This window comes from Neovison vison, chromosome 9 (genome assembly GCF_020171115.1).
Source record: "Neovison vison isolate M4711 chromosome 9, ASM_NN_V1, whole genome shotgun sequence".
NCBI lineage: Eukaryota > Metazoa > Chordata > Mammalia > Carnivora > Mustelidae > Neogale > Neogale vison.
Genome location: NC_058099.1, coordinates 99,513,790 through 99,535,839, shown reverse-complemented (window position 1 = coordinate 99,535,839; position 22,050 = coordinate 99,513,790). Strand labels below are relative to the sequence as shown.

Here is a 22,050-nt window from a genome sequence, read left to right as displayed (position 1 = left end):
AAATAGGGATAAAAGACAATCATACAGGAAAGGAAAACTAAAATTGTTTTGTCCACAGATGACACAATCCTATACGTAAAACTTGATGGAATCTACAAAAAATCTGCTAGAACTAATTAAGTGCAGGTTTTGAGATCAATTACAACTTTTATTTCTACCTTTATATGCTAGCAACAAAGAGTCAGAAATTGAAATTATTAAGATAATGCCATTTATAATAGCATCAAAAAATATAAAATGCTTAGGGATAATTCTGACAAAACTGTGCAAGACCTGTACACTGATGACCATGAAATACTGATGAAAGAAGCTAAAGAATAAAATAAATGGGGAGATATGTTTTGTTCATGGATCAGAAGGTTTGATGCTACTAAAATGTCGATTCTCTCCCAATTGTTCTGTAGATAAAACGGAAGTCCAACCAAACTCCAAACAGGCTTGTTTTGTTGCCGAAATTGACAAGCTGATTCTAAAATTTATATGGAAATACAAAGTACCTATAATGGCCAAAAACACTTGAAAAAAGATGAAATTGGAGGGTCAAGGCTTACCTGATCTCAAGTCTTCTAATACTTGGAGTAATCAAGACAGTGTGGAATTAATGTCAAGTTAGAAAAATAGGTCAGTGAACACACTGAAGAACCAAGAACACACCCACATGAATATGGGCAACTGATTCTTTACAAAGACATGAAGGCAATTCAGTGGAGAAAGGACAGTCTTGTTCAACAAACAGTGCTGAAATATTTAAATACCCGTAAGTAGAAAATATCCACTTTCATCCATACCCCACACCATATGCAAAAATTAACTCAGTGGGTCACAGACTTCCATGTAAAAGGAGCGTTCAAGAACAGCACCTGCGGGCAGGTGCCTGAGAGAGTCTGAGTCAATAGCCTGCAGGTACTTCATGCACGAAGTGTTGTCCAGGGTCTTCCACACAGTTCTCATCATGAATTGAGAGACACTGGGCTATTTTCATAGGTGCCAAAGGGTAGTAATTGTGGGCCCAGTAAAGAATATTTATGGGGTGCACTTGCTGGGGGACCTGGGTGGCTCAGTTGGTTAAGCATCTGACTCTCGATTTCGTCTCAGTGCATGTTCTCTGGCTCATGAGATCAAGTCCCACACTGGGCTCTGTGCTCAGTGGGGAGTCTGCTTGAGAATTCTCTCTCCCCCTCTGCTCCTCCCTATCCTCATGTGCTCACTCTCTCTCTCTCACTTTAAAATAAACATTTGCTAAGATTCTAAAAGTTCTCATAACAAGGACAGTCACATGTCCGTAGCTGTATGAGATGCTGCGTGCTGACAGTCTCCCAAGCTGTCGTCCTCCTGTCTGCCTTCAACTTACCCGGTGCTGTGTGTCCATGACGCCCCAATAAAACTGGAAAAGTAACATAAACCAAACATGGACAAGGGGCAGACCCTTGAAGACATCTGACATGCAAATGTGTCATCGGTGATCAGAGAGGCATACTCTGCGAATACAGCAGGTGCCGACCCCCTGCCGTGGCGAGGATGGGATGCAAGGTCCACCCCTCCCTTCACAGCTGCCGGAATTGTAGATGGAACAGGTGTCTGAAAATCAGAACTTAACATTGTGTGCCAAAACCACAAAAGATTCCCAAAATCCCCTGACCTCATAATTACACTTCTGGGAATATACACAAGAGAAATTAGTGAGAAAGAGACAGAACCACGTGCACAGAGATGTCACCACAGCGTCCATAAATGCAAGCAGGTGGAAGCGGGTGGGAACAGTCTGAGTACCCACCGCAAACCATGCTCCAAGGGGACATCCGCAGCTCTTGGAAACAGCCCGTGAGGAGCGTCTTTGGGGACGGCCTCAGGAGCACAAACATCGGAGGAAACCTAGGAGAAGCCAGATGTCGGCTACAGGAGACCTAGGCGGTGGTTCCCTTCCTGCATTCTGCTTTCCTGCCCTGGGCACATCCTAGGGACTTCCTAGCCTGGAGTTTGGGGCCCCCTGCTGGTAGAGGGACTTCTAAGTATTTTCAGAATTGTCCAAGAAAACAGTACGTGTGTGTGCTGTTTTCCCACTTACAAAATAAGCCCCCGCCATTATGAAATCCTACACTTCCGCTCTGGCTCCAACCACAAGACAGCAAAGCACACGAGGCTCCAAGCATTCTATTCCCTGAGCTCAGTGCATCTGAGCGAGACTGGAAGAGCCCCTTTCCCTTGGGCGGGGAGGCCCCTGACTTGAGGGCCTTGCTTGTCAATTGGGGGGGGTTCATTCTGTACCTTCTGCATTTTTGTGTGTGCGTTCTTCCCCAGCCACTCCCATCGCTGAACGAGATGTGAGGAGAGGTAGGTGGAATGTGTCCCTACAATCCCCACCACACGTCCATTCAGCCCCGAGCCTGAGAAATCCAGACTCTCTAGAACAGAAGGTGTCACCAACCCGGTTGCCTTGGGCTCTTGGTCAGTGACTGTTAGGACGACAGAGGCAGAGGGTGTGGGTGTCTCCCTAGGAAGGGGGGTAGATGCCCCCGCCCCTGCGGAGCCCAGACAGACCAGCATGATCCTCTCTGGGGGGACATCAGCCCCTGTGCCAGGCCACCGGCTCAGCCAAGATGCTCAGTGGTCATTTTCATCATGACTATCTCCTTCTGGCCCCAGAACACCTTTCAGAGCTGAGTCTCCCTGTGTGTCCCCCACGCTGGGGAGTCACATGGACCAGTTCCCTGGTGCCAAGTTACGTGGGGCACTGTCCTCTACACGCCGCTGCTCAGAGTGGACCCGGGGCTCAGGTGTCCACCTGTGTATCCTCCAAAGCCCCTGTGCTGTGTTGCATCAGCCACCGAATGAGCTGAGAGGAGGGTCCCAGGCTCCCGAGGCTCCTCAGCACCACACAAGCATGCCCTGTACTTGCTGTTTGTTCCCTGGCCCTGCACTCCCTGCTCTGCCTGACCACATGACTAGGCCCCACACAGCCCTCCCCGGAGCCACACATGTGTCCGCAGCCTCAAAGGCATCATGGTTCGGGCCCTGGCAGCCACCAGGCAAGTCCGCCTTGCTGCTACAGCTCAGACTCAGCCCAGACTCAGAACGCCTAGCGTAAGCCAGTCTGTAGAACGCGCACCGTCCTGGCGCTCCCACCCGTGCCAGTCTTGCCATGACCCCGAGACCCGCCACAGGACATGATCCCATGCTTGGGGGGACGGCTGCTTTTCCTAGCACCCCTGCCGCAGGGCTGCCAGCCAGCACACCCGGCCCCATGGCGTACTCAAGACAGTCCTTCCAGAAGACTCATCAGCATGCAGACACCCCAACAGTGACACCCCTCCCTCTTCCATACGGCCCCTTGCCAACTGTGACTGCACAGTGCCAAGGGTGGTGCCCACTCCTCCCACTGGTGGCTGAAGGGCCTTCTAGTTTCACAGGAATTAGAGAAAGAGGCAATGGCAAGGGCCATTGTAGAAAACATAGTGTGGCCCGAGTTTTATTTATTTATTTATTTATTTGAGAGTATGAGTGGGAGGAGGAACAGAGGGAGAGGGAGAAGCAGACTCCATGCTGAGTGCAGAGCCTGACGCGGAGCTCCATTTCATAACCCTGAAATCACGACCTGAGCCAAAACCAAGAGTCAGACACTCAAATGACTGAACCACCCAGGCACCCCAATGTCTCTGTATGTCTGAACATTTTCTTAATGAAATAGCAGGGATCACAGCAGCTGGAGGGGACAGTGAGCCATGAGGAGCCCGAGCTCCCAGGAGCAGGCACTGACGCCTAACCGTGGTAAAAACAGTGTGGTCCCTTCGGAGAAGCTGGGGCCGGGGCAAGGACTGCCCCAGGCTCCATGTTGGGCTGTGGGACACGGCCCTCACGGAAACCATGACGTCCCCATCCGTGCATTCAGTTCCCCACACTTGGAGGACACTGCCACCCCGTTACCACTTACAGATGCTTAGCAAGTGCCTGGCAGACCGTCGGGGTCAGAATGCAGGGTGGTTGGCTGGTGGGTTAGTTGGGATAGCAGTAGCGTTGTGTGAATAACCTCAGTAACGCCCATCAGTAGAGCACAGCTTTCCTTTCTTTCCAATTCTATTGAGACAGAACTGACATAGAGCATTATGTTAAGTGTGACAGGCCTTCCCTGAGCCCATGGGGACACATGCACCAACTTTCTTGGAGCACCTGGTCCCCTGCTGGCGGGGACCAGAGATGCACAACCCAGGACAGGGGGACCAGAACGCCCACCCTCACGGGAGATCTGGGGACAGGGCCCCCTCCCCCCAACATACACACGCGTGAGCACACACACACACGTGGGGACGCGGAGGCCTGGACCCCGACCCACACCCGGGACTGAACCAGGGCTGGCCACCCTCATCTGCCTGGGATGAGCAAAAGACACCAGAAATAGTGTCTTGGGAGAAAATAAACTTGCAGTTTCTGTTAGCAACCAAAGGGACTGTTCCCTGCCTGGGGGCAGTTTTAAATCCCATTTGTGAAGTGCATTTCTGAAGGTGGCTCATGTTCCAGGGACCAGAGCATGGGGGTTTTTTGTCCAAAATTAGAATTCATTTCCATTATTGTCACTGTGAGACTTCCAGTTGTGTTTAGCGCTTCTATGAGCATGTTTTACATTAATATCTATTCATTTTAATAAATAAATATTTCCAGTAACGACCAAGCCAACGTGTATCTGTGGGGATTGCAGGGGTGGGGTTGGGAAGACAGAGTGGGAGGCTGGAGCTAAACCCTGTAGGGAGGGGCAGGGCGGGCCTACTCGGACCCACAGAGGAGCCCTGTCAGGTGCAGCACTGTTTTTTACTTTCCTTGCTGGTGCTGGGAAATGTCTTCTCCCGCTGTTCCCAGCGCGTGGCGGGGGAGGACTCTGTGCTCGTGCACGTGAGCAGGACATACCTGGGGAACTTGTGCTTCAGGAGCCTGAGAAATGAAATCCCAGCAGTGAGAATAAACACGTTTACTACAGAAAACTGTCTGTGACCGGAAAGATCTGCTGGGGTTCAAAACAATGTTAACACGGCTTCTCAGAGGAGAAAATCCCCGTGATAGGATAATTGCACAGAACTGACCGTTTTCCAAAACAATGACAGAATCTCAGCTTCATCTAAACTGTAAGTAGAACGTCTGGCTCAGAAAAGCTTCCGGAACTAGCTTGTCAATGGGACCTTTGTTGGCACACTGGGACATATTTCTGATGTGGACGTATCTGAGAAAGGACAGAGCTGTGCAACATAGACGTGATAAAATGAAGAGGACTGGCTTTCTCATTATTTTATTAAAAATATGGTGCTTAAAGCCACATCAGCGGTGGCTTTTGTCTCTCACCCTGGGCAGACAGCTTGCAAACAGGGCCTCCTCGTGCTCACACCCTCAGGTGGCTTCCCGCACAGGACTTTGGGCGGCAGGAGGGAAGATAGCGAATGTGACTCGAACAGAGACCTGAACAGAGCTGCACCTGCCTGGAATCCCCAAATCCCCACGAGAACGAGGCCAGGTGTGCCTGCTGCGGGACAAGAGCCATATGCCCAGCTGCCCTCTGCCCACCGCCCATGGCACAATGGGACAGCCCAGCAGAGGCCACCATGTTGGCCCAACCAGTTCTTGGACTTGTAAGTTGAAGAAAACAAGGTGGTGTTTTACTCCTCTGAACTTTGCAGCAAACACTACCTGTGCAGATCCCACAAAAGAACAGCCTCCCCTTCCCCACACAAAATTTTGCTTCTCTTTACAAAGACGTGGCCAGGGGTAAAAAGGCGCAAAACCAGCTTCAACTCAAATATCCTTCTAGAGCCCAGGTGAGGGTCGGAAAACCAGTGAGTGAGCTCGCACAAGGGGCCCTGCGGAGGAGGGGGTAACAGGAGAAGAAGCCAGGGCCTCCCATAAGGACACTCGCCAAACACCACTGCTCCACGTGGGCCAGCGTTCCCTGGTGCCAGCCACCTCCCAACCATGGAGAAAAGCTTCTAAGTCATCAGGTGCTGTGCTCAAGGAACTTGAAATATGTTTCTGCAGATCTGCAAACAACACCTCCACAAACAAGCGGTCACTTCCCTTAAATCCCTGCACTCAAGGCACCAGGTGGCTCAGTCGGTTGGGCATCTGACTCTTGGTGTCTGCTCAGGTCATGATCTCTGGGTCATAAGATCAAGTCCCACGTCAGCCTCTCCCCTCAGTGCAGACTCGACTTGAGTTTCTCTCTCCCTCTTCCTCTGCCCCTCTGGTTTGTGCTCTCTCAAATAAATAAATAAAAATCTTTAAAAAGAAAAAATCATCTGCATTCACTCTTAGGACCAGAAAAGAGTGGTTCTATTTGCATTGATTGCCTGAGCTCCCCCATTCTGGAGCTTGTTAATTGGGTACTGATGGCAAACCCAGTCCTGCATCGGCCCCCTTTTACCTCCTGCTCTTCAGCTGCACGTGTCCCCTCCCTGCCGGTAGGGCCTGAGGACGGAAGCTTCTTCACAAGGATGAGGATGAGGCTGTGGCAGGCCAGAGGGACCAGTGTCAGATGTCCCAATAGCAAGTTCAGAGGTGAGCGTTGGTACATACCCTCATTACGCAGAGGATGGGGACAATGACAGCCTTACAGACAAGCTACTGACCCATCTCAACATGGGTCAGTACAAGGAAGGGTCTTTCCAAGGATCCACATTATGGTGTGCGCCCGTGCGTCCATCCCTCTGCTGTGGGTGACAGCACAGTTTTAATGGACCACGTTTCTTGCATGTGTTTGTCAGTTGATAGTCTTTGGCATGTTTCCAGTCTTCAAACACTTATGAATATTTATTTACGAGTCATGAATATTTATGAACAGTGCCACAATAGGCATTTGTGCATGTGTATTTCCATGGACATACATTTTCAGTCCTCCTCAGTGTGTATGTACAAGTGGCTGTCTACAAACAAGTGGTTGTACAACCAAACACAATCACCTGTCTATAGACACAACACTTCCAAGTCTCACCAGCACTGACCTCTCCATGGGAGCGTGGCTCAGCCTTTACCCCAGATATTGTGGGTATTTCAGACTCAACATTATTGTATGTCCTTCAGTCGTGATGGCATTTCTAATCACAGTCTGATGGCAAGCTAGTCAGTGCCCCTTGGATGAAAACTCTCCAGTCCAGAGTCCCAGTAGAAACCAGTGGATGGTACTCACAGGCTTCCATCATGAGGCTCGTCTACACCCCACATTAGGCTATGTACCACACAGAGGATTCGTCCACACCAGCGCTCCAGTGTCTAACCCATACCATTTGGAATTAACAACCCGTGAGGGCTCAGGCAGCCTTAATGGTTCCCGTCCAAATGCCCAGTTCATATTGTCAGCAGGACAGGTTTACCAGTCTCCTGTCTCATGACACCCCTATCCACACTCAGGGAATAGTCTGTGCTGACACATTGATTTGTCCGAATGCTTACCCCCATTCGGCTGCCTGCCTTCCTCACTGTGGGCCCTCACCAGCAGCAGGGGACGTGGTCTCCAGTCAGACGTGATATCCACTCCCAGAAAACGTACAGCTTTCACACAAAGAAACAGCACTTCAACCAACCGAGAGAAGGCAGGTGCAGAGCCCGCCAGCTACTTCATCAGTGTGTAAGGCTGTCCTACCTGCAGGCCCTGGTGCTCCTGCCCACACACAGGGGCCCCTCCACACACCAGCAGTTCAAGCTCCAACCATCTGGGGCCATTAAGCTGCAACTGGGCTCTGCCAGCTAAACCTGGCATTCTGGATCGTTAGCAAATGAGCAAGAGTATTAATTGTAACAAGAGCACTTACAGTTTACAGTGTGCTGGATGCTGGTCTTAGACGTTTGTGAGTGTTTGTGTGTGTAATCTGTCTGCTCTCCCAATGGCCGGCGAGAAAGGTGTAGTAGCTCGCTTACAGGTGAGTGCATGGCATTTCTACACATTTACAGGTGAAGACGCACACGGGAGTTTATTCGTAAACAGAAGACTGAAACCTGGGGAGCAGGGCTCCATATTCCTTATTTGCCAAAAGAAAAACACATCTTGAGCAGCAAAGCCCAGAGCCCCACCCTATGTAAGACCACCACCCAGCATACACCAGGGGAGCGAGGGGACAGGGACCTGGTGGGCACCCAGGTCTACAAAAGCAGATGGTGCTGAGAAACCAGCACCCAATGAGCAGAGTTACAGATTAATATCTCTGCAAACAGCCTCCAAAAACATTAAAAAACTTAATTCTAAATCTCATTAGAATAAGAAGAAACGGCCAAGTAGGATCCACCCCTTAGGAAGGCAAGGATAGTTCAAAGCGTACATCTAGTCACCAAATTCACAGGGTGAATAAGTCCAAGAAGAAAAACCACATCATCGTCTGCAGAGAAGCTAAAATGGCATTAAAAAAAAAAAAGTTCCACAGGGGTGCCTGGGTGGCTCAGTAGGTTATGTGTCTGACTTGATCTCAGTTCAGGTCTCGATCTCACAGTCCTGAGTTCAAGCCCTGAAATGGGCTCTCTGCTGGGCGTGGAGCCTACGTAAAAAAAAAAAAAAATTCAGGGGGCGCCTGGGTGGCTCCGTGGGTTAAGCCTCTGCCTTCGGCTCAGGTCATGATCTCAGGGTTCTGGGATCGAGCCCTGCCTCGGGCTCTCAGCTCAGCGGGGAGCCTGCTTCCCTTCCTCTCCCTCTGCTTGCCTCTCTGCCTAGTTGGGATCTCTGTCTGTCAAATAAAAAAATAAAATCTTTTAATAAAAAAAAAATTCAATATTCATTCCCGATTGAATTTTAAAAACACTTACCATAAGTGGATATTTTCTTCTTATGATAAAAAAGGATACCTTAAACCAAAAAACATATCAAACAGGACGCTGAAGAACCAGACACATTGTCACCACGTCCCCACTGTGGCTACAAGTCCATTCAAGGAGAGAGATGAGCACAAGAGAAGCAAATCCAAACAAAGGAGGCAATGGGGCCGTTGCTGGAAGCAGGTGCCCCTGTGTGCACGGAGCACTGGGGGAAAAGCAACACACTGGCTGAGGACTGATCCACGTGCTAAAGGGGCCTCTTTTCTATAAACAGAAACCAGATACAGGGAGAAAAAGCGAGAAAAGCATGCTCTTTACAAAGGCAATAGCCCCAAACACACGGGAAGAGGAGCAAGCTCGCAGGGCAGCCGGGGGAGAGACTGAGAACCCACGGATCTCAGCAGCTTCTCCTCCAAACTGGGTCTCGATGTCTAGCTTGTTGTGGAAAAACTACATACTAGAGAATACCCAAGAGAATTCTGAAAATTAAGACAAAGCCAGGGAAGATTAGCTACCAACGTGCCAAACGAGAGTGTGCTTGCCGTGTGAGGCCAGGAAGACCGAGCACGTGCAAGCAGCAGAGGGAACAGGGCCGGAAGGCTGTCCGGGTCCTCAGACCAGCCACAGTACCGCTCAGAGCCAGCGACACGGCACCAGCTGTCCACGAGGGCCAGCCAGGAAACGGAGTCTGGGCAGCTGAGTGTGCCATCACTGACACAGTCCCAGGTGCGGCCGTGAGCCACAGGTATGCCACTTGATGGCATATAAATTAGTTACAATGAAACATCGCCAAACACTCAGCTCCTCCGGGCAGGAGCTGCGTCACGTCACAATGGGCTGGATGCGTATTTCCGTGCACCCTGGCACCTTCCTGACATTTCCTAGGTTCCCCTGGCTGGGGGGCCTAGCCTGGCGTGACAGGGGCCACCTGTGGCCACACAGTAAGTGGCCATCCCTAAGGCGGGGCTGGATTCAGAGAGCCTGTAGGCAGACTCAGCGCTCAGGGTCAGGAGGCAAGGCTGCCCTGAGCTCAGAGGGAGCATGGGCACCCTGCCAGACTCACGCCGGCTGCTGCCCAGGGAAGCAGCAGGTGCACTTGGCCTCAGGAGGGCTCCACTGTGCTGTCGCCTGGACTAGAGACGCCTGAGCTGTGGAAGCGCAGCCACTGCCCTGACCAACCGAGCAGAGAAAGGTTTATTCCCCACACGCACCTCAGAAAGGGGGAGACCTATCTCTCCTTCACTCTTTACCAATTCATGCACAAATTCCTTGTGTCCCAACAGAAATGCTAGGAGTCACCCGGACACAGGCGCTCAATACAGCAACGGTTCAAGATCAGCATCGAGCCCACTGATCTGCGGCCAGACACGGTACTCTACGGGGCCACCCACAGTCATGCTCAGTAGACGTTAGAATCCAGTAAGTCAGGGGCGCCTGGGGGGCTCCATCGGTTGAGTGTCTGACTCTTGATTTTGGCCCAGGTCTTGATTTTGGCTCAGGGTCATGGGATTGAGCCCCAGGTCGGCTCTGCGCTCAGTGATGAGTCGGCTTGAGGTCCTTTCCTTCCCCTTCCCCAGCTCATACTCGTGCCCTCTCTCTCTCAAATAAATGACTACATAAATAAATAGAATCTTGGAATTCAGTCAACAAGGAGTCATGCAGCATCGAGTACATACCGGTTCTATGAACCAGATATGGATGCAGTTTCTGCTCTCAAAGTAGTTACCCGCTGGTCAGGGAGAAAGATGTAGATAGACATGATGGATGGGTAGGTGGATGGATGGATGGATGGATGGATGGATAGTTGGATGGATGACGGATATGACACAAACACACTAGAACAATGTGAGAGATGATAGATATGATGAATGACTGACAGACAGCTAGAGAGACAGACGGAAACCCAGAGAAGGCTGTCCATGCCAGTGACGCACGAAGAAGCAGGGTGCCATCTGCATAGGAGGGTCAGGGAAGGAGCCTCTGAGGAGCCACACAGGCAGTGTGAGCATGGTGAGAAGGTGGCCAGGACATCCATGGGGAGGGAGGACGAGGGGTTTGTCTGGGAAGAGCAAGCGGACCCAGATAAATGGGAGGGCGATCCCAGGAAGACCTGGCCGCAGTCTGAGGCACTGGGAAGTAGGGACATAACACGACCAGATTTCCACGTGAAGGACAGACCTCCTTGCTCTGTGGACTGCACATTCTGGGAGGTGGGGAGTGGACACCCAGAGCGCAGACAGGGACCATGGTGGCCATCCAAGTGACAGGCGGGGGGCCAGTTCGAACCCATGCCACCCCAAACAGGAAGCCCTCAACCTGTGAGTGTTGTATGTTCTCAGCGCTCAGAACGCGCTCTGTGGGAACAGGCCTGCCCACGTGGATGCCCTGACCAAGGGGTGGGCGTCAGCTGGCGGCCTGGGAGCCCGGGGGCCCTGCTCAGCCTGCTGGCGCTTCTGTGGGTCCCTGCTGACCCTTCCCGTCCCCATGGGTGCTCCATGGACAACATGGGCAGGAGTCCCTGTGTGTCTGGGTCAACTGCTCTGGTAGTCACCTGTCCACTAGTCCTGTCACAGAAAAAGCCACTTCTTATGTAAACCGAGTCATACAAGTTCTATTTATCATCCAGACTCAGAGAGCTTTCCTGACACAGCCACAGAGCCGTCCCTCTTCCCCATGGCCTGTTCCTTCCAACCATCGGGGTCCTGCACTGACCCTCTGGGCCTTTAAAGCCCCGGGGGAGGCAGGCGGGCAACCAGAGGCAGAGTGTGCAGAGAGCACCTGAGTGCGGAAGGCTCATGGCCACGGGGAAGGCACCTGTCCCAGGTGGACGGTGGGCAGGGATGCAGGAAAGAACCTCTCCAATCCATCGATTCTGCACTTCGGGATGAGCTCTGACTGCACAGGCCGTTTGTGTTCGTGTGTGCATTTAACCAACTGCACTGTTAGAGCAGCCCCCAGAAGCCTGAGGCAGCAGGCCCTCCGGCCGAGACCTCCACAGCAGAAGCCCTGAGGCGCCCCCATGCCCACCGGAAGGGGAGCCCCCCACACCTGCGGGTACTTTTCCTTCTAAAGCTGGGAGGTGGGGGAAAGGAGAGAGGGACCCCGCAGAGAGTCTTACAAAACCCAGCAGCAGCAGAGAGCTTTGCCATGGCTGGGAAAAATGTTCTTCCTGGTCCCTGTCGTCCAGAAGTCTCACGAAACTTCTTTCCCTAAGAACCTGCTCCATGGACAAGTCCACCCCATCCCCTGGTCCTGTCCCACTGGGGCTTTCTTTCAGTCAGTGGGTTAGGATGACTCTTCCAGGAAAGCCAGGCCCCATGTCCGGGATGCAGCATCAGGAGGACCAGGGAGCCTAGCAGACTGAACCCAGACACTAAACACACTGTATGTGAGGAACTGAGAGAGGAGGGGCAAGAGACGGAGTGATTCTGGAGCTGTATTTGGGGAGAAGCAGGTGGAGTCTCAGGAGGCAGGTAACCAGTGGAAATCCTACTATCTACCCCTGCTGTTCTCCGATGGCAGGACTGAGCCCATGGCTGCAGGGAGCTTCCCTGTGGGGCAGAGAGATGTGATCCAGGATTCTAACCCACATCCAGATTTATCCAGGGTGACTTGCCACCACACCCTCGGCGTGCAGAGACAGTCCTGAGCCACACTCCTCCTCCACAACCATGTCAGGCAGACGCAGAAGTCACAGGAAACATGGAGACACAACTGGGGGCCATGGGAAGATGAGAAATGCCATTCAAGACAGAAAAGAAGGCTCACGCAGCACTTGGTCGGTTCACTAAATTAAATAAAAATTTTAAAAAGGAACCTTCCCTGTGGTAAGCACACTGAAAATGAACTTCTCGCCGCTCAAGCAAACCCACCATTTGAACACATGCAACTGCACAGCCCCACAGAGTGAAATCAGAACAGGGGTTTTAAATTTGGGGAAACACAAGAGCGAACAACAGTAGGATGTGCTGGGAGGCCTAGTGGGAGCAGGTGGTGCCGACCCCAAGGACCACAGCAGTGCGAGCTGGGCCGGCACCAAGGACCATGGACATAGTCGGAGTCATCAGACCCACCCCAGGGACCCCCTCCACACCTGCATCCAGAGGTGGCTGTGAGGCCTCTCATGCCAAAGATGGGACCGGAGCATGGGAGCCCAGGTGATTCAGAGGACTGTACCCAGGGCGCCCAGAGGAGCCGCAGCCAGGCCTCTGCCCACAGTGGGCCAAGGGGGTTGGGTCCTGACAGACATGGCCAGCACAGGAGGGGTCACCTTCAAAATGAACCAGCAAGACCTCTCTAGAGGGGAGTTCAGAGCCCAATCCCACTGTAGTCTCACCAACCCCACGGGGTCCCTTTGATCTTTGAAAACCCATGATGGGCTTCTACTTAATCCCCCAAACCTGCCAGGGTGCCCTGGAGTCCTCCTCAATAAACAAGGAGGGAAAGAACTCAGATTAATAGAAACTACACAGAAAAAAGACATTAAACTCCTGCTACTGTCCTGGGATGCCTGGGTGGCTCAGTGGGTTCAGCATCTGCCTTCGGCTCAGGTCACGATCTCAGGGTCCTGGGATCGAGCCCCCCACTGGGCTCCTCGCCCACCAGGGAGTCTGCTTCTCCCTCTCCCACCGCCCCTCCCCCGTTCGTGCTCCCTGTCCCTCTGTCTCTCTCTCTCGAATAAATAAAATCTTAAAAAAAAAAAAAACTGTCCTGACAGACAGACACACCACACACTTTCTGTGTATCCATGAACCCAGAGCAGAAGGCTACAGAGGAGGGAGGTGAAAAGGGACTCAGAGAACACACTTGGGGTGTGTGCTGTGTGCATGTGTTGTTTGTAGCATGTGTGTCTGTGCAGTGTGTGTGTGTCCTGTGGTGTGTGTTTAGTAGGTGGTGTGTCTGTGTGCCGGAGAGAGCCATGCCGCAAACCCTCAACCGAGGGTCCCGGCCAGGGAGCAGGTGGGAAGTGGGCCAGAGGGGACCCGGTATTTCTGGATCCCAGCTGCGTGAGCATGAGGGGAGGCAGGAGCTGGCGAGGAACCCCAGACAGATCACCTCCGCCTCTTCTTTGCAAAGATAGCGCGTGGGCCTCTGCTTCCCGGATCCACCAGCAGCCCCTCAGAGACGCGCATCGGATCTTGAAGATGCAGACACAGCCTGGAAAAGCTCAGGGACTTGGAAACACAGAACCAAGCCTTTGAGAACGGTTTCCCACAGCACTCCTCCTTCCTTGCAAGCGTACTTGGTTTGCCGCAAGGAAGAAGATCAGGGGCTCCAGTGGCAATGGGTTTCTTTATTAAAGCCTGTGGCTTCTGCAAACCTCCGCAATGGAGGGGTGAGAGCAAGTCACCAACGTAAACAGAGCTCCAGACGATGTATCAATAAATGTACAATGTATCAATAAGTGTATCATCTCACCTGAAGAGCAGGTATAAATACATGTTTCCAGGAGCTCCACATGAGCCTGTTCAAGCTCCAGCTCCCGCTGAGAAAGCATGCTAATAATCACAGTAACTCCTCACAGGCTGCCAGAGGGCACTCTTTCTGGGCGGTGTTTGCACCCCTGCTCTGACGTGACTTCCTCCATGGTAGGCAGAGACTGGAAACCAGCCAGCTCCCCTTCTCCCGTGCTTGCACACCTGCCCGGGCCTGGAGACCCCCATGTCATCCGGAGAAATTCTGAAAGATGTTGGCAGCCGCTACCCAGTTCTGGAAGCAGGCCAGCCCCTGTTCACGGACCTGCTTCCGCCCTTTGTCGGTGATGACCTCCCCGCTCGGTTTCACAACCACCAGCCTGGGGGTGACTGAGATGTGGTACCTGGTCCTCAGCTCACTGCGGGAAAGAAGAGGGTGGGGAGGGCGGGGTCAGCAGGGGCCGCTCAGGTCCCCACAGGCACGTGTGAGGGGACCAGGGCCTCCCCGAGGGCTGCGGACGCTGCTAAGCCTCTGCCCCAGCCTGCCGGCGCGCCCTCCCCCGTGCCCTCTGCACCTGCTCTCCCTGCTGCCGGCCTGTCCTAAGCCAGGGCTAGGCTAGAGGAGCATCGGAAGGGAGGGAGGGACTCCAGACCTGAGCTGCTCCAACCCACAGCTGTGTGGGACCTCGGAGCAGCTGAACGGTCCTGCAGACCTGAGAAAATGATTTTTTTCATCTCGGCTAATTTAAATTTCAGCAATCACATGTGGCGTGTGTCAACCATACTGGACAGTGCAATTCTAAAACCACAGACACCCCCAGTCAATTTACATCCCTCCTACATTCAAGAAGCGGAAAAATATCGGGGACACACAGCAGTCCAAGTGAACACTCCGTGAGCTCTAGACCAACGCAAAGCCGTGTTAGACTTTCCGCCCAGCAAACTCGAGGACAGGCTGATTAATGTTATGACACATTTCTTGGCTCTGTTTCCTGTCAGATGCAGCCCTGTGAGACCTTTTTACAGATTGTGTTCATTTATGGGAAGGAGCGTCCACCTTCTTGAGTCTTCCCCATGACCTCCCTGGGATTACTATCCTCAAGACAGGGCAGCTGAGGGAAATTACTCCCCACTTCCCAAGCCAGCCCGCTCAGGGCTCCCACAAACAGTAAGTGATCTCCCTGGTCTGTCCCCTCAGGACTATGGTCTTCATGGAACGGAAAGATTCACGTGAGAGCCTCCCGTGCCACATCTCCCTGTGATACAACCACCACGGTCCTCCTGCTGCCTTCTGGCTCCCAGAGCAAACAAACACAAGCCTAAATCAAGCAGGAAAAAATGTATCCATCTCCACCCAACAGAGATGGCCTCATTTTCAAACATCCACGAGACAGTGACAAAACCAGCATGCTCTCAGCCACAAAGGGATCTTAACACATTTCAAATAATCAGGGACACCTGGGGGGCTCTGGCTGAGCATCATCTACCTTCGGCTCAGGTCATAATCTCAGGGTCTTGGGATCAAGTCCCTCCTCAGGCTCCCTGCTTAGCAGGGAGTCTGCTTCTCTCTCTGCCCCTCCACCTGCTCATGCTCATTCTCTCTCAAACGTATTAAAAAACCTTTAAAAAATAAATAAATTTCAAATAATCAATAGCACACAGAAATTGTGATAATTGGAAATTGGAAACCAAACAAAATAATTTTTAGAATGAGTTTAAAAACTAAATCACGGTATGCTACCCATAAAACAGCAGCTCAGACTACAACCCCAGTAGAAGAGAACAATGCAGAATATCCTCTGGACCCCCGGCTGCAGACACCATTAGACACAGAAAGCTGTGGTCTTAAATACTTTTTCTGAACAAGTCTCTGTGTAGACGAGCCATGTGTTTGATCCAAGACGCGCGCCCAGTGCCGCCACGGCAGACGCTGGGAAAGGCACGCCAAACACACGTCACAGACAGACAAACCGGACCTGGCTCCAGGGAAGACGCGTGGAGCAGGACTCTGCCAGGACCGCCTGAGGGAGAAAGGAAGACACAGGAGCACTGGGAGTCTGGCGGTGGCCAGTCCTGGCCCGTAGTGGACTCCACCTGCTCGTGGAGGCCCGCGGGTGGGCGCACTCACTTCTGCAACACCCCACCGCTGCCCAGACTGCAGGTTCCCCGAAACCCCACACTGGGCTGGCTACCCCTCCAGCAGTTTCTAGAAGCCAGTTTGCACGGTGTCCCCTAGTTACTCGCATGAGGAATCACAAATGTCTGAGAGAAACAAGTCAGCTACCACACACGTGGTCATTACTGACACAGACACTAGGTCTAACAAACGCAAGACACAGATGTGGAGAGACAGCAACCGGGGGACAAGCCCGGGCCTCACTCACCAGCCTGCAGTTCTGGCAACTTGGGGCAGGGGGGCGGGGGGGGGCGGGTAGTGCAGGGTGTGACCCAGGTAAGGGGGGGGGAGACGTCCCCTCCAGTGTTTTCAGAATCCTGTACAACCCCAGAAATTTGAAATGCCTAACAAATTAGCTTTCCCCCAAAGCATAAAACAAACATGAAGAAAAGAGGAACCTCTTGGTAGCCCTTGGTGTAACGGCTGCTGCAAATAGCAGTGACCCATGAGAGGCTCCTTCCCGCAGGGGCTGATAGGTTCTGTCTGGGCCTCTGCTGTGGGCAGCGTGCCCACTGTCTCACTATGGTCCCAATGGGACTTACCCCCAAGGCTAGGTGTCCCTGGGGCGCCCTAGAGGATGGTGAGGGCCTCTCCTGATGGAGCCCACACACACACTCCTGACTCTGCACCCACAACCCGGCTAGGTTCCCCATGTGGCGGCTGCTCCTGATCCAGACCCCACCGTGGACGAGCTGGTCGGCAGGAGTGGGGCTCTGGGCATGGGGTCCCCAGACCCCCAGCAGCAGCTACCTCAGCAGGGAGAGTCTCCTGTCCCTGCTGGTGGGGGTGGAGCCTGCGATCCGCAGGGGTTCAGGCCTGCCAGTCTCCTGCATCCCCTACCCCACCCTGCCCCCACCATCCAGGCAGCCCAAGGAGGGAAGCTGAGAACGTGCCCTTGACAGTCTGGGTGGTAGAGCCTATGGCTTGCTGCCCGCCATCTGCAGCCCTGCACTTTCTGGCATGAACTAGCTGAGGCACAGGGGCAAGCTAGCCGGCCTCCCTGCACCCCAGAGTCCTCACCTACACCATGGGAAAAACAGAACCCTTCTGCCTGGGTTATTGGGAGGGTGAGATGATAAACAGACGTACAGCACCACTAAGGGATCAGCACATAAATGCTCAAAAAACACTAGCTGTTATTGATGGGGAGCCCCCGCAAGTTCCAGCTGGACTACTGTCCAATGGCTCCACTAACCAGGCCCAGGATGGGTGCCCAGCAGACTTAGAACCCGTGAGCCTCCGCAGAGCACTTGCATGTGTGCCAGGGAGGAGCAGGTGTGAGGGTGTGCAGCCTGAGACGCAGCAGCTCTTCTGATCCCTCGAGGAGGGACTGGATTTGGCCGGTGGCCACAGGTGGTAGCCTGAGCACGGAGCACACATGGCAGAAACCCGAGGAAACTGCCCTCACTGGCCTCCCTACCCCTTCGACACTGGCTCCTGGCTACGGGGTGTTGAAGTTAAGCTGATCAACAACCTTCGCTGTTTAAGGTTTGAGCTGTTGCTGTGTTCTCATCCCTTGCAACATAAAACCAGCTCTGACACCACTGGTGGGGGCACAAAGCAAGCCAGACTTAGGGGAGTGAGGTGGAGTCTGGAATAGACATTTGCTCCAGAATATCTTCAGAGTCAGCCTTCTGGGCCCTCAAATCCCCACCCTGGCAGTCTCCACCTGGGGACAACCGTAACCTTGGAGCCACCTGGAGAGGCTCGTAAGCATCTCCACTGTGTCCCCAGCGAACAGGCTGTGCCTTGGAAAAGAGAGCCCTGTAGCCGGGCACGTCGCGGGTGTGAGAACTCGGAGCACTGTGACTGTCTGGGGGCGTCCAAGCTCCCCCCAGCCCTGGGCACCGGGCGCTGTTGCAGTCCTGGATCCCTCCCTTCAACAAACACAGCGCCGCCTCCTCCCTGGCAAGACCCCTTCCAGGTTGCCATAGCAACCCCAGTTCCAGCCTCTTCCCATCCGCCTCTGCCCCCCCACCCCCCCGGCAGACTGTGGGCCAGCAAATCTCTCCAGTTGCTCCAGCCGCCCACCGAAACACAGCCCACAGGCAGCAAGCCCTGAACAGGGTCTTCCCCAAGCTTAGAGACTTCAGAGGCACTCCTCACAGGGGGCAGCGTCCCCAGGGTATGTGGAGGCTTCAGCACCTGGGCAAGCTCTGGAGGTGGGAAAGGTATGGGGTATTCTGGAACACCAGCCATCCAGTCTGGCGGGAACACAGGTGCAAAGGGGGCAACAGGAGTGAGTGTGGGGCAGACAAAACATGGCCTGAGCCCCAGAGAGCCAGGGTAGCCCCGGTGGGACCAGACTGCCTTTGACGAGAGGAGGCAGGTTCCAGAACAAGAGTTCATCAGGTGTGGACACTGAGGCAGAGGGAATGAGTGACAATATGCCAGTGGTCCAGGGCCTAAGTGAGAGAAGTAGCAAGGAGGAGAAAACCAGATTCAGCAGAATCGGCACCTGACAGGGACCTACTGACTCAGGAGGCCGGAGGAGCTGGAACATAGGGCTTGTCGAGAAGCTTAGCAGCGGCACCTACTGGACCCCACCAAGGGGACAGCTCTAATGGGGCCGTTCTCTACCCAAGAAATGAAGCTACAGCCAACTGTCTCTCCGTTCAACGCAGACCTGTCAGCCTGGACGCTGAGGCATCCATCCGCCGGGCCCATGGTGGGGGCAGTCGAAGCCAGAGCGGACTGGGGGCCTGCTGAAGTACCAGAGCGATCATAACTTCCAAGAAAATGGCCATGGAGTGGGTTTTGCATGTGACAGTGGAAGACAGGAATTCCTGATGGCAGACTCGGAACTGGAGGCTCGGGCACTTGGCCCGTAACAAAGGGCAGGAAGATGGGACATGCTGTCATCCCTACACTCGAGGCTGTTCAGAGGCACCAGCTGCGGGGACACCAGTAAGCAAGTATGTGCCCAGGCAGGAGGGCTGTGGTCGCCCAGCAGCCATCCGGGCCACTGGCCATGCCCAGGGAACCCCCGTAGGGGCTCTCTGCGGAGTTCTCCTCCTCATCCTGGACTCACTAGGTCAGCAGTCACAATGGGTGGCCATGAGGGAAGACAGCCCAGGGTCCCTGACCATGACCAACCGAGTGGGGCCCAGGTGACTCCTTTCCTGGCCCTACCTCCCCAGGTACCACACAGTGTGCCTTGTTCCACACACCTCCAGAAACTTCCCCAAAGGCTGCCTGCAGGCGTCCCTGTGTGAGCTATTTCCATGTTGCCTATGATCTGATTCCGTGTCTTCAGGCTGGAATGAGCAGACCTCGGGGTGCAGCTCCAAATATTCCCATGGAATCGCCCACTTCCTACCACAGAAACTGCAAGGAGCGCTAATGAGGTCCCATCTGGGAAGTGGAAGGACAAGGAGCTAACCTCCTAGAAGGAAAACTGAGGCAGGCTTCTTCCGGAGAGCAGGCTGGCCGCCTGGGCCCCGAACTGCTCGGCTGCAGGCAGCGGACCTCAGGGGCTGTGACCACATCCCAGGAGAACCAGAAGGAACCCGGCCAGGCCCTCCCCAGGCGAGGCTGAGCAGAGGGGCTGAGGCTCGTGGTCCCCTGGAACCCCTTGGAGGGGAGAGGAAGAGGAAAGGAAGCACCAGGGCATAAAGTCAGGCTCCGGAGCAAGGAGCACAGGCCCCCTCGGTGCCTTGGCAGCGCATCTGTGAAACGGGGCACACAAGCACCACCACAGCTCCAAACTCACAAATGAGACACAGGAACACCGTGACACTGGGCAGTGAACGCCTTGCCTCCATCACCACTAGAGAAACCCCAAAGCGGGCTCTGCCCAGACCCCCAGCTCTACCCGACTACCCACACGGTCACACTGTCACCTTCCAAACTGAGTGTGTCCACTCAAAAGCTGCAAGTGACTGGAGTGCTAAGCAGATCAGAGCCATTTCACAGCTGCCACTAGAAAAGACCTCTTTTGCCAGGTAAATCCCTGAGACCCATCCTCGCGACGTCCCCACTCAGGCTTACTTTCACTGTCATGTACCCTAACCTTCGACCTTCCCGGAACGAGGCGTCCACCTGGAAGTCTTGAGACTCATCTCCTCAGGATCACCCACCCTGTGTGTCAAGGGGGACAGGGGGGCGGTTACACCACACTGACTAACAGCCCCCAGAGAAAAGCGTGACCCTGGAAAACACACCCAGAATCCCTCCACATCTGTTACAGGGATGCTGGGGTAACAAGTAGCGAGGAGCTGTGTACACGCCAGTCTGGAGGCTGTTGCCACGGCACAGACCTCAAGGGACAATCAGTGTCCTGCTCACTGCACTCTGCCAGCCCTGCTGTGAGCCGCACCGGGCTCCCTCCTGCCTTCTTCCTCCTCACCACCACCTCCTTCCACCCACCTTCTCTGACCTTACTCCTCCCTCCTCCCTCCTCCACGCTCCCTTCTCTGTCCTTCCCTCCCCTCTCCCACCTTCCGAGTACTCCCTCCTACCCTCACCTCCTCCCTCCTCCCTCCCACCTCCTCCTTCCCACCGCATCCTCCCTCCTCACCTCAGGTCCCCCCTCCTCACCCCCTCCCACTGTTGCCCTCCTCTCCTTGGTGAATTTTCTTGGCCTCTGCCATTAACTCTGCTGGACTCCAAAGGCTTGGTTCTTTCTACAATTTGGAAATCACAGTCAAATGGCACCCAGGCCAGCAGGGAAGGCATTCCTCCAGCCTTGGTGACCCTGCTGCCCCCACCCCTGAAGGCCGCTGACTGTGGCAGCACCCACAGTGTCCCCAGTTCTGACCTAAGCCTCCTGAGGCTCCCTCTCCTGCTTCCACACTCCTCCCCAAGTCCCGAGCCCCTCTGAGGGGGGGTCTCAACCCCTGCAGCAGCCTCAGCAGCCCGGCCCAGCAAGGGGAACAAGGCAAGGTTCCCCAAGCCCCGGGAGAGGTGGCAGCCCCTCTGGAGCCGGTGGGTGGCTGGAGTGGTGAGCACTAGGGACGGGACAGGGGAGAGACCTGCACGCGGTAGGGGAGGAGCTCCAGGGGGCTACCCAGCCCCGACCCACTCACTGCCGGAGGGGGTCGTAGAAGGGCAGCGCCAGCCAGGCGCCCTGCTGCTCCCGCATGAAGTCCAGCATCTCCTGCTCGCTGCGGTCCGCGGACACGAACACCACCTCCAAGGGCGCGGGGGGCCGCGCCTCCGCCACCAGCTTGGCGTAGAAGCTGCGGAGCAGCGGTGCGAAGTCGCGGCTGGACGCGCACCCGCCCGCGGCGAAGTACAGAGCCACCACCTTGTTCTGCAGCGCAGCCTCGGCCTCCACCCACGCGCCGTCGCGGGTCAGCAGGTGCCGGCCGCCCAGGACGTCCACCATGGCTGGCTGAGTTGGGGTGAGGGGCACCTGCGGGAGGCGGGGAGCGGCAGGGAGCGCGAGCGCACAAACTGCTACGTGGGACGGCCACCTGCACCGGACCAACGTTTGCACAGAAGGGACACCTGCACGGGACAGACCCCTGTGGGGGCAGACACCTGCGGCCCGAAGATCCCTGTGGGGGGCGGGGCAGCAGTGCCGTGCGGGGACCTGGGGCCCCACTTGCTCTTCCAGCCGGCCTCGGCCTCCACCTCAGCCTCTCGCTGGGGCAGGGGCGTGTGCACTGGGGGAAGTAGGGACACTCACAGACACCCGCAACCCAGAAGCCGAGGTGTCTGCAGCAGCTCCTGCCTCCAGGAGGC

The 22,050-nt window shown here is 54.6% G+C and overlaps 1 protein-coding gene across 1 annotated transcript; it reads right to left on the bottom strand.

Annotated features, from left to right (window-relative positions):
* Positions 1–14,436: 14,436 nt before the first annotated feature.
* Positions 14,437–21,691, bottom strand: NXNL2 (nucleoredoxin like 2). Its single transcript, XM_044264180.1, has 2 exons — positions 21,390–21,691; positions 14,437–14,605 (listed from the first exon to the last, which is right to left on the bottom strand). Exons 1-2 carry the CDS (start codon positions 21,689–21,691, stop codon positions 14,437–14,439), a joined length of 471 nt encoding a protein of 156 aa, XP_044120115.1.
* Positions 21,692–22,050: the final 359 nt, after the last annotated feature.